General features: G+C 39.5%; 1 protein-coding gene across 1 annotated transcript in view; it reads right to left on the bottom strand.

The window, feature by feature from the left end:
• The window catches only part of HHAT (hedgehog acyltransferase), a 535206-nt gene that overhangs the window by 171261 nt on the left and 351009 nt on the right, over window positions 1-12936 (bottom strand). Inside the window, exon 11 of the mRNA XM_043999913.1 lies at window positions 5671-5872. Within this exon, the coding sequence (XP_043855848.1) occupies window positions 5671-5872 (202 nt within the window). The remainder of the gene's footprint in view (window positions 1-5670; window positions 5873-12936) is intronic.

Below are 12936 nucleotides of genomic sequence, written 5' to 3'. Positions count from 1 at the left end.
CCTTTGCAGAGGCTGCTCCCATGCCCAGAATGCTCTTCCTCCTCTTTTCCTCTCCTCCTCCCTCTCCCTCTCCCCCTCCATCCCCACCCTCTTCAGAAACTCCCATCTCCTTTAAAGGCTCAGATCAAGTGGTATCTTATCTCCTTCCTAAATCCCCTAAAATTATTCATTACCACCCCCCAAATAACTTTGTATTAATGTTGTATATATCTTGAACTGGCTTATCTGTGAACATAGCATAGTGGTTAGGACACTGGACTGTGTTTAAATTCCACCTAAGACTCTTACTAGTTGTGTGATCCTAGGCAGGCCACCTAATCTCTTTATGCTTTAGTTTCTTTACTAGCAAAATGGAAGGGGGTGGTTTCTATGGCTCTAAAGTTACTTACAGCTCTAATAATTTATTTTATGAGCAATTCTACCATCCACTCCTTATTCATAGACAGGGTACTCTCTCACTTTAGTATTTAATCCTAGGCATATGGTCCACATATCCATCAATCAACAAGCATTTATGCAACTAGTATTTCTGTAACACAAATACAAAGAATGAATGAAGCTCACATAGTAGGTATTTAACAAATGCTTAGTGATTGACTCTTGGGGAAAATATCCAAATGGCAATAAAGCAAAGCTCAAGATTAAGGTCCATCACTCTGCAGGAAATATTTACTAGTGACCTGAATACATCTCCCTATAAAGAAGAGTCCAAGTCAAAAAGAGTTGGCAGAATCTTTTTTTTTGCATTGATCTTTAAATGTCTCTTCAATTATCAAAAGTTTTCAGTACAGAATAAATTCTAGCTACCCTGGAAACAGCAAGTACAGAGGAAGAAAAAGCTTTTTCATTCTTCAGTAACCTTGTGAGGTCCACCCAGCTCATGAGTGCTCTGCAAATGTCTTTTGTCAGCTTTCTAAAGCTTTGCTTCTTGGTGAGTCACAACTAATAGTCTCAGCTCTCATAAGGCTGTTGGGTACCATGAGGGCTATTTCCTTTCTTCTTCTTTCTTCCCTATATTCATTCTCTTCCATGAGCTTCAAAAGAGAATCCTAGCTTGGTTGGACCAATTAGAACCTACCCTGCTAAACAGCAAAACAAGAAAAAAAGCCCAGAGAAAGAGATCCAACATCTTCTGGTTTTCTGTGCTTATAGTTGAACAACTCAGTACAGAATTTCTCTAACCTAAATATCTCAGACTGCAGCATGAGTCAATTTCCTCTTCTTTTGCCTTCTGTAAAGACAGAAAACATCTAACAAGTTCCCTGTGCATGACTGTGTTGTAGGCTTACAGGCAGTTATTTGCACATGTTTGCAAGTACAGTAAATGGAAAGAATGTTACAATGGAAAAAATTCCAGTTTTGAAAGTCAGAGGACCTGGGTTCAAATCCTGATTTTGTTACTTAGTGCCTATAAGACCTCAAGTAAGTCATTTAACTTTGCTGGCACTCCATTTTCTCATCTATAACATGAGAAGGTTGGATCCTAGAACCAAAAAGATAGAAAAGCAAATATTCTAAATTCTTTCATGAACAGATCTGGTATGGGCATGGTATACAAGAGGATTGTCTATGGCCAGAAACCAATCTCAAAATTGTCATAAACTATCCTCTTGTATACTATGGCCACACCAGACCTATTCATGGGATCAACAGGCAACTATTATGAATGGGTACTATGAAGGAGGTACAGAAAAATAGGAGATGCCATTACTACACTCAGGAATATCCCATTTGGAAGTCTAGGTCACATTAAGGAATATATAATAGAAGCCTATAGACAAAAGGACAACTATTAGTAACTGGAAACAATATACCTTTATTCTAAATAAACATCTAGGACCCACTGCATGTTTAGAAGAAAGAAAATGTGAATTTTTTAAAGAAAGAATTTTAGGAAGATCATTCTTGCTTTATAATTATTCAGTGAATGGGTTGCTTCCAATTCAGCAGCTATGATGTACATTCACAAAGGAGAAAAATGTATGAAAAATTCAGAGTAATATGTGTTTAGATGGGCAACCCATTGGGCTAATTTATCAGCAATACAATCATGGAGAGCACTGCAGATGAACAGTACCTGAGTCCACAACAGAAGGAAGAGAATAGGTTGAATTATGTTTGGGAAATTTCTTCAGTTTCCATAACCTTGAACTATCCTCTGACCTCAAACCCATCTTTTAAAAAAAAAGTATTTTTTTCAGTAGTGCTATAGGGGTTATGGATCATGGAACACCATCATCTCCAAAGAATCAACATTTGGATGATCCAAAGGGCAAGGGAGAGATGGATGGTGGGTATAAGTAGTTGTAGCATATTTCCCAATGATGACCTATGCAAATGAGTAGTGTAAAAATGTCATCCAGGAAATGCATGACTGGGAAGAGGAAGTGGGGCAAGGTCATACAGTGAATGTGAGAGATCGTCTGTTATATATAGATGGATCATGGGGTTAAGTTGGTGATCATGAAATGTAAAAGAGCCTCTAGCACAATGGTAGATTTCCAAAGGAGAATTTTCAGACAGGTGTCACGCAGCCACCCAAGTGACTGATTTTCCAAAAATGCCAATGTCACCCTCACTCCTATTCAATAAACTCAATTGGCATTCCATTACCTCTACAATCACCAAATTCTTTGGTCTATAAAGAATTTCAAACCTATCTCCTTAGTCCTATTTCCAGGCTCCTTTACATTACACAGTCTAAGATCCAACCATACTTGTGAATTCAGTGTCTTCACAAATGATGTGTGCATCTTTGTGTTTTTTTGGGAATGTTCTGCTTGGAATGTTCTCCCTTTTCACCTCTGATTCTTGGAGTTCCTGGCTTCCTTAGACTTTTCTTGTTCCCTCCATGAGCATTGCCCCTTCCACACTAAGTTTGACTTCTATATTCTTTTATCTTTGTATAACCAACACTTATCACAGCACAGGAACATGATAATAAATGCTGATGACTGACTATCAAAGGGTAACAATGGAGTGCCCTATTTAATGAGATAATGAATCTACTGATGTATTAAAGATACTGTTAAATACCTCCACGTTGAAGAGATCGTGCCAGGTTCTGGGGATACACAGATCAATAGTGCACAATCCATGTCCACAAGGAAAATCTGGTAGAGAAGTCTTGCTAGGCCCTCTAGCTTGACTAGAGTCCAGCTTCTTTTGTGAGTGGGATGAAGCCATGCCCAATTTATATGTGCTGACTTGAAGATTTTTTAAGGCTAGGTTCAAGGAACCAATGCCTGGAGGAAGAAGGGGTATGAGGAATGGAGGGATATACTGCCCCTTGATTTAAGAAGACAGTTGAATCCAGGGGCAGGTTTTTAGTGTCCAATGACTGGAGAGACAGTGGAGAAAAGCCCCTCTGAGAGAGAAAAGTATATCAAAAAAATAAAAGTAAACATATGAAATAAAAACACATAGGAGCAGAACATTGATTATCTAGGGGAAAATGATGGAGGTACAGTTCCTGAAGGGGAGCTGAATCTAGGAGGTCAGGAATACTGTTTTTCCATGTTGACAGTCAGCAAGTCTAGGAAGATACAGGCACTGACAAGTCCAGAAAATATTCTAGAAAACTCAGGAAAAGAAAACTTGATTGTGGTGTACTGCAAGACCCTAGGCTCCCCAAATTGTTGCTAAGCATTGGAGAAGTAGGCAGAAACACTAAACGTGTTTGTAAGTGAATCAAAAGCCCTAGATCATTCTATCAAGCTGGAAGGGTTTTGATTTGGGGATCAATGATGGACTACCCATCTGCTATCTGAGAACCAGCCCAGTGATGTTCAGAGTTGTTTATCACCAAAAGGAATACTATTGGGCAATGATTTTTTTTTGAGCCATGGCAACCCATAAATACCATCCACTAAAAAATTCAGGAACTCTGATCCACATTATGGGGGTTGGGGAGTGGCACTCACAATGATGAACTGTCAGATACAAAAATTACTGAAGTAATATCCCATTGTATCTATTTCCCTTTGATGTTTAGCAATAAATCCTTTATAGAGAAAAATCAACACCCTAGAATCATGTAATCTTTTCAGGGAACATATCCTTAGAGAAGGCAAAATGGCTGAATTGAAATCTATAAACTAAGAAATAGTAGGATCTCAGTTTAGAAATAAGAGATAGAGCAGTAAATACACACACACACACACACACACACACACACACACACACCTCAAATACAAAAGGGGGAGGGCACCAGCAAACCAAGTTTTCTGGCTTGCTGAGTAGATGAAGAAGGAAAGAATGGCACCCCATGGAATCTCAGTGGCCCTTGATACCTGTGGAATCATAAGGAGAAAATAAGACAATTTGACAAATAACCTAATAAAAAGTAGAAAGCTATAAGTGAACCAGAGAGCTACAACAGCTATGAGAGTTAAGAGGAGAGACAGCAGGAAAGGCTTTTATGGAAAATGTGGTATTTGAGCTGTTCCTTGAAAAGCAGAAAGGCACTGAAGGGGAATGGATTCCAGCTATGGAAGAAAAGCATAAACAAAATGCAAAGTCAGGAGAGGGTAGGGTCTGTTCAAAGGATGACCAACAGTTCACCCTGGCTGACATATTGAGTTTCTGAGGGGCTGTGTCAGCTAAAGCAAGAATAGTAGCATAGGATCAATTGGGGGAAAGTCTTGAAAGGTTGAGGTATCTAAACCTTCTGGTGTGTCCTGGAGTCATCTTTAACCTGCTTGTGAGAGATCTGATTGTTAAATTTTCAAGGTGACCATTTACAGCTCAGAAATCAGCAGTTGGTACAGAGCATTGTGTTTTCTTCTTTGACTGTCTAGACTTAAGAAGGTGTTATCAATTCATATCAAACATCAAAGTATGTGTGCATACATTTGGAGGTTCAAGTGCTATTAAACATTTACCCGCACATCCCTGTATTGCTCTATAAATATTGCTTGAGCTCAGTAGGAACACAGTAGTAGACTGCTCAGGGAATGAAATTATTACCACACGGGAGGCTTTATGACTGGAGGAACGACAAAAACAACTGGCATTTATATAGTTCTTTAAGGTTTGCGGAGTATTTTAACCCATTACCTTACTTGAGCTTCACAAGAGCTCGATCCCACTTCCTTAAATCACATTTTATTTACTTTTATGTGATTTTTTTGTTTGTTTAGTATTGTTTTAATCTCCATCCCTTAGCACAATGTATGGTACATAATAAGTGCCTAATAAATACCTGCTGCTTGGTTTCTTAATTTATTTTATTTTATTTTTTTAGTGAGGCAATTGGGGTTAAGTGACTTGCCCAGGGTCACACAGCTAGTAAGTGTTAAGTGTCTGAGGCCGGATTTGAACTCAGGTACTCCTGACTCCAGGAGTTTCTGCTGCTTGGTTTCTTGATGTTCTTTCCTCCCATAAAACATAAGCTACTTGAAAACCGAGACTATCTCACTTTCATATTTGTATCCTTGGCACATTAGAAGGATTTAATAGGTTCCTGTTGATTGGTCATATTCAGGGAATCATTTATCCAGTCTTGCCTCTGGGAACATGGAGGTGTGTGTGGAACTAAAGGATTTGATTTCCTTAATAGACATCAGGGAAAACCCAGCGACCAAGACCCATCTTACAATCACCTTCCCCAACCTGCCCAGCCAGCCCTGCTGTAGGGGCAAGAGGGAAAACAAAGTATCTTGTGCTCACCAAACTGTCGTGAATGAAGGGAATGGACAGAAACCTCCGGACCCCATTCTCCATGGTCACTCCTATCCAGTTCAGCACTGCCCAGCACCACAGGTAGTCATGCCCTCCATGCCAATAACTCACAAACGCAAAAGTCATTGATGTGGAAAACAGCATTCCCAGCACTCCCCGGCGGGAGCCTCCCATTGGGATATAGATGTATCTGTGGAGACAAGAGAGGAAGAGATACACATCTTCATCCATTTATACCTTTAACATACAATGCCTGGGGAACATGTATGTATTTTAAATGTTGAGGCAGCCAGTGGCTCAGTGGACAGAGCACTGGATCTAGAGTCAGGAAGACCTGAGTTCAAATCCAACTTCCAACACTTCCTAGCTGTGTGTCCCTAAGCAAGTAACTTAATCTCTGATTGCCTGGCAAAGGGAACCACTGTAAAAAGAAATGGCAAACTGCTTCAGTCTATTTGCCAAGAAAACTCTATGGACAGTTGGTCTGTAGGATCATGAAGAGTTTTAAATGTTAAGTCTGGCTACATTAAATGTGCAGTTCAATTCAGCACTATTATTCTGAGGCACCTAGGTGGTGCAGTAGATAGAATGCTAGATATAGTGTCAGGAAGACCTTAGTTCAAATCTAACCTCAGACACTTAATAGCTTCATAAACTTGGGAAAGTCACAACCTCTGTTTGTCTCAATTTCCTTCACTGCAAAATGGGGATCATAATAGCATCTATGTCCCAGGGTTGTGGTGAGGTTCAAATGAGATAATATTTGTAAAGCCCTTAGCACAGTGTCTGATGCATAGGAGGCACTATATAAATACTAACCACCATCATCATAGCTAATAACTCTGATAGTGATGTCCATGTTATATTATTTCCTCCTCACAACAACCTCACCATGTCATAGTTGAGGATACTGAGGCTGAAGGAGGTTACACAATTTGCTCGGAGCCACAGTCAATATGTGACTAAGGAAAGAATTTTAATCAGGTCTCCCTTCCTTTAAGTCCAGTACTCTATCCACCAAACCACCTAGCTTCTCAGCATTAAACAACCATTGTATTCTGAATACCATATGAGATCTAGGAAGATAACGTTCCCATGAGACATAGCTACCACCCTCATAGAGGTTATAGTGCAGTAAGAGGACAAAATACATACATGACAACTAGAGTGCCCAGTAATATAGAAGTCTACTAGAAACATACAAAAAGAGTTAAATGAAGTCTGAAAGGGAAGGCAACAGTATGGTAGACAAAGTATCACAGAACTCGAAAATTGGAGCCTTTTAGTGTAATCTTGCACATAGTAGGCATTTAAAAAACTTTTCTTGACTGGAACTAAACTCAAGGAGAGGTTAGCTTGAGATTAATATAAGACATGCTTCATGTAGGAGTCATACTTTGAGTAGGAATTGGAGGATCAAGGATAAAGCACTTATTAACTGCTTACTTTTTGCTAGGAAACTCTAACTTTAGAATCTTTTTTCTATTCTGATGTTATGATGAATCAATGACCTCATTCAACCCTTTCCCTTTACAGATGAGAAAACATTGCTAGCGATCACGTTGCCCCCTGGCCAGAGATGGAATGAAAGAGAGGGAGGGCCTGAGCCAATCTCACTCTCCCAGGCAAGTTGTCCAGAAGTGGGCAATGAACCCACAAGGAAGAAAACAATACCGAGGACAGCAGGTGCTCCATGTGACAAAGGCTCCAACCAAAAATAAACTATTGAATGATCATGAGGCTATGTTCTAACATGGGAGGAACTGCTGGAGCTCACACTACAATGAAAGTATCCTTAGAATTTTACCAAGGAGCAACTAAGACCCTTAAAGTTCCAAGTAGCTGTTATCATGACTCCTTCCCAGAAGGCATCTCAACTCTCCCGTAAGACTCTGTGCCCAATTTCTTACAACCATTACCATGTTTGTCAGTAGCTCTCTACTGTCCCTCCCTGGGAGGGATAATCTCATCTCTCTACAGTCTGGGTTGGCCAGACCCCTTAAGTTCAAGAATACAGTCTTCTCTCAAGAAAGATTATATTTCTGATATGGAGGAAATAAAAATGGTTCCTTTCATTTTTTTCTTCCCAAAGGAATAATACTGTGAAAAATCTAAATAAATATTTAGGGACCTATTATGTATGAGTTCAAAACTGACCTCAGCCACTTACTAGCTTGTGTTATACTGGGCAAGTCATTTATACTCTGGCTGACTCAGTTTTCTTATCTATAAAATGAGAAACAGCACCAACTTCCCAGGGTTGTTGTGTGGATAAAATGAGTTAATATTTGTAATGTATTTTGCAAACTTAAAACACTACATGGATACTGGCTACTATTATAAATGCATAAAATAAAATATAGAGAGCTCTAAAGGAAATTCATTATATTTAAGAGCAGTTACAAAAATATTTTTAAAAACAAGTTCAGAGATTCCTAATCTAAAGAAATCCTGCTTTAAAAAATTCTTCTATTGCTCTTTTCCCACCCAGTTTCTCTGATTTAAAACTCAGACTTTTGTGTATCCATTTCTTTTAAAGTGAGCCACACTTTAAAGTGTTAAAGTTATTCATATGATCAGACCTGCTATGTCACTGGTGCATGAAGCTTAGCAAAGAAAGCTCAGTTCCCCAAAGGGGACATGTTTCTATGGTGGTGGTGAAGAACCAGTGAATCTGACAAACATATGCATATCTATTTTAGGTATCTCCAGACAATGCAGTGATGTCACTTTCCCTTCTATATGATAACTTACAAAAACCTTAGAAAAATCCTTTTATTCTAGGAAGTAATCAATGACAATGTCCAGGAACACTGAGAGGTGTTGGTTTAGAGCCTAAAGGCTGTTCTAACCCCCAACCTAAAGATGAACACTCATGCCTTTGCTCAACCTCAGGAAGGTGGCAAGCACAACATAAGACCTGATAATGTCAACAAAGTTATAACTTTATGTTATAAATGCCCCTGAGTCTGGGATCAATATAAATAGTAATACACCTTTATGAGAATGTGTGCATGTGGGGAAGGGTGGGAGTCCTAACAGTTGCACCTTCTCCTGGAGATTCATAGGACTTAAATGCAAAGAACAATGGAATGCTTCCTGGATTTTAAGTCAAAAGACCCATGTTTCAATTGCAATTCTGCCGCCTACTAGCTATGGGACCTTGGGCAAATCTCTTCATCCTTTGGAACTCAAGTGTCTTGTCTGTAAAATTAGAAGGTTGGGCTAAATGATTTTAAGGGCTCCTTCTCTAAATGCATTATCTTAATTTTTCAATGGAACCAACCATACCCATGATATACCTTTCCACATAAAAAGAAAATAATTGTATTTTTTACTATCAAAGATTGGGTAACTTTAAGTTTTGAAATACTGGTGCTCAGGGCAAGCTTAACTAAACTCACCAAGAGAAAGTAGCACAAAATAGACCTTTATCACATTTTTAAGATAAATTCAGCAGAGAAGAGAAGATTCTCAGATACAAAATGCTATAGGAAGGAACCCCAGGATACTGGGAGGGACAGAGGGATAGAGACACCTAGGACCCTATAAGGAATTGGGATTAAGAGAAGGACTTCATCTGGAATAATTCTGTTGCATATAGGCCATGGGAGTCACCTGGTAATTTCTTATTATAACTAATTATTCTGTCAAAGGAGGTGTTAAGTTCATATGTTTCTATGCTACTTAAAAAAATACAAGAGCTATCAGTGCCCTCTCAATTCCTCTGACCTAGGGCAAAGCCCTGGTCGCTTCACAGCTGCTTTATGTGGCTCTGAGATGTTGCATATTCCCAAAGAAAGGGTCACTGTCTGTCTTGGCCTGCACTAAATAGCTATGCCAAGAACACAAGCCTCCTGATTATATTTATATTTAGTTTTGACCCTTTTAGAATCCATAGACACACAGAATGATAAACTTCTCTAAAGATGAATTACTGCAGAATGTCTTATATAATGACGATATACCAGTCATGTAATTTAACTATACTTGAATCATAAAGTCAGCTCTCCATGTGGCACCCAACAATGGGTACTATTGTAGATCCTCTGCAGTCCTCTGATATCTGGAGAAAGCAATACTCTATCATTTATTGCTGGGAAAAGATTCAAGCAGAAAGATGCACCCTCTTCTTCTTAATATTCTCTTCTTAGGTTTTTGTGACACTGTTCTCTCTTAATTCTCCTCATATCTATCTGACTCTTCCTCCTCCTCCTCCTTAGTCTTCTGTGCTGGTTATTCATCTAGGTCACATGTGCTAATTCCAATTTTCCCCCAAGACTCTGTTCTGGACTCCCTTTCTTTTCCCTCCATACTATTTTACAACAAAAATCTCAGAAAAATTCCTTTTATTCCAGGATCTAATCAATGGCAATTTTCCCTGAATGCTAAGATGTGCTAGTTTAGAGCTTGAAGATGAGTCTAGAACCTAATCAAGAGATGAATGTCCATCTGCCTTTATTCAACCTCTGAAAGGCAGCAAGCACAACAGAATATCTGATAATGATAATATACCAACTCCCATGGATTCAATTATCATACTTTTGCAAATCTACTTATCTAGCCCTAATCTCCCTACTGACATCTCCAACTGCCTATTGGACATCTTGAACTATATATCTTTTTTTTTTTAATTTTTTAGTGAGGCAATTGGGGTTAAGTGACTTGCCCAGGGTCACACAGCTAGTAAGTGGTAAGTGTCTAAGGCCAGATTTGAACTCAGGTACTCCTGATTCCAGGGCCAGTGCTCTATCCACTGTGCCACCTAGCTGCCCCTTGAACTATATATCTTGCAAACATCTTAAACTCAACATATCCAAATTGAACTTATCTTTCCCCCTAAACTCTCCCTTTTCACTATTTCCTGTTACTGTGGAAGGTACCACCATCCTCCTAGTCACTCAGCCTTAAAAGCCAGGTTCATCCTCAATGTCTCCTCCTCTCTCTCACTCCCACAGCCAATCAATTGCCAAGTGCTGTAATTTCTACCTTCACAACATCTCTCATCTATGCCCCTTCTCTCCTCTAAAATTGCTCCTACCCTGTGTCAGCCCTTCATCTCCTCACACCTGAAATATTTAAATAGCTTTTTGGTTAGTCTCGCTGCCTCAATTCTCTCCCTACTCTGATCCAACCTCTGCTTAGTTATTAAATTAATCTTTCAGAAGTACAAGCCTGACCATGTCACTCCCCAATTCAAATAATTCTGGTGATCCCTATTGCCTCCAGGATCAAATAGAAAATCCTCTGTTTGGTTTATAAAGCCTTCTTTAACCTCACCTCTCCTACCTTTTCAGTTTTCATAAACCTAACTGACACTCTTATTGACTCTACAATGTAGTTACACTGGCTGCCTTCATGCTCCTCTCAAGACACTCCATCTCCCAACACTTAAGTGCTTTCACTGACTAGCCCCCATGCCTGGCATTCTCTCTCTCTTCATCTCTGCCTCCTGCCTTCCTTGTATTCCTTGAAGTCTCAATTAAAATATCAGCTTCTGCAAGCAACCTCCCTAGTCTCCATTAATGTGAATGCTTTTCCTCTGTTGATTGTCTCCAATTTATCCCGTCTATATCTTATTTGTTTGTTTTTTGGTTTTTGTGGGGCAATGAGGGTTAGATGACTTGTCCAGGGTCACACAGCTAGTAAGTGTCAAGTGTCTGAGGCCAGATTTGAACTCAGGTCCTCCTGACTCCTGAGCCACTGCTTTATCCACTGCGCCACCTAGCTGTCCCCTCACCTATACCTTATTTGTACACATAACTGTCACCCTTATTAGACTGTTAATGCCTTATGAGCAGAGACTATCTATGGCACACTTAGCATAGTTACTGGCACACAGTTCATTAAATGCTACTTAACTTACCTCACTGTTGACTGAACCATTAGGGTTATTTAGCAATTGGCAAAAACACTGGACCAAAACAGAATTTCTTCTCAGTACAGAATCATGGAGTGTTACAGCTGAAAGGAACCTGAGACCATCCAATTCAACTTGCTTATTTTAAAGACTGAAAAACTGAAGTCCAGGGAGTTGAAATGATATACCTTCCCCCAAGAATTAGAGTCTTAACTGCCAAAGCCTTGAGGGCTATAGAGTCAACTCTTCTCCTACAATCCCAGACTTCATCTCACCTATTAGGAATGTCTCCTGAGAGCTACCTGGTTGTTATTCGGTGCTCAAATTCTACCTCCTTACCTAATGATTATCTACATAATCTCCTCCTCCCAATCATATAAGGAGTGGTAAAAGGAGGGTCTTTAGAGTGATTAATGACATTCTTCCCATCAAATAAAATAATAATTCAACCCAAGGGCCCGTTCACAAGAAGAAACCTCTTTTTTCACAGTAATTCCACTCTGGGTAGTTAATAGGAGCTCAATCCCACAACTCAGTCAACATTTATTAAGCACCTACTATGCACAAAGAAGTGGAGACAGAAAGACAAAAAACACCTAAGTTCCTATCTTCAAGAACCTTACATTTATTCTGAATTCCCCCTGGCAACTGTCACTTCATTTATAATTTCCATATTGCTAGCTGCCATATTCCTTTGCTACTGGTATTGAGAGAAAGGAAATAGACATTTGTCTTTAACACCGACACTAGATCAATACTCCTGGAGATGCCCCCTCTGCTTTTCCAAGATTCAAGACAAAATTATAGCTTTAAAATACTTGTACTAGCAAGTAAAATAAGTAAAAAAAACACCAAACCTACCAAGCATAGAGAATTACTGACTTGCAGAGCCCAAGAATCTAACCCTGATATTTTCTTCATCTGACTTTAATGACCTGAAAAATCTCTCAGACAAAACTAGTCCCCATTGCCATCTTATTAGCATCTGTCGTTGTCACCACATGGTTGATCATGGAGTCCCTTCCAGCTCTAAATCTGTTATTCTCTGATCTGTCATTTTGTCTGGGAAGAAATCTTGGCCTACGTCTACCCAATACCCAAGTGTAAATTCTTTCCCTAGGTTTTAAGATGTTACTGGCTCATCCCACTTTTAAGGTCATCACTTTTAGAAATGATGATGTTGGCATATTAAAATGATTTCCGGGGGCAGCTAGATGGCACAGTGGATGGAGCACCCGCCCTGGATTCAGGAGTACCTGAGTTCAAATCCGGCCTCAGACACTTGACACTTACTGGCTGTGTGACCCTGGGCAAGTCACTTAACCTCAATTGCCCCACAAAAAAAAAAGATTCCCCTGTAAGTCCTTTAAATTAATGCAGAACCCACCAACTTA

Source organism: Dromiciops gliroides, chromosome 4, assembly GCF_019393635.1.
Source record: "Dromiciops gliroides isolate mDroGli1 chromosome 4, mDroGli1.pri, whole genome shotgun sequence".
NCBI lineage: Eukaryota > Metazoa > Chordata > Mammalia > Microbiotheria > Microbiotheriidae > Dromiciops > Dromiciops gliroides.
Note: the sequence above shows the minus strand (reverse complement) of the source record. Positions and strands in the feature narration are given on the sequence as shown.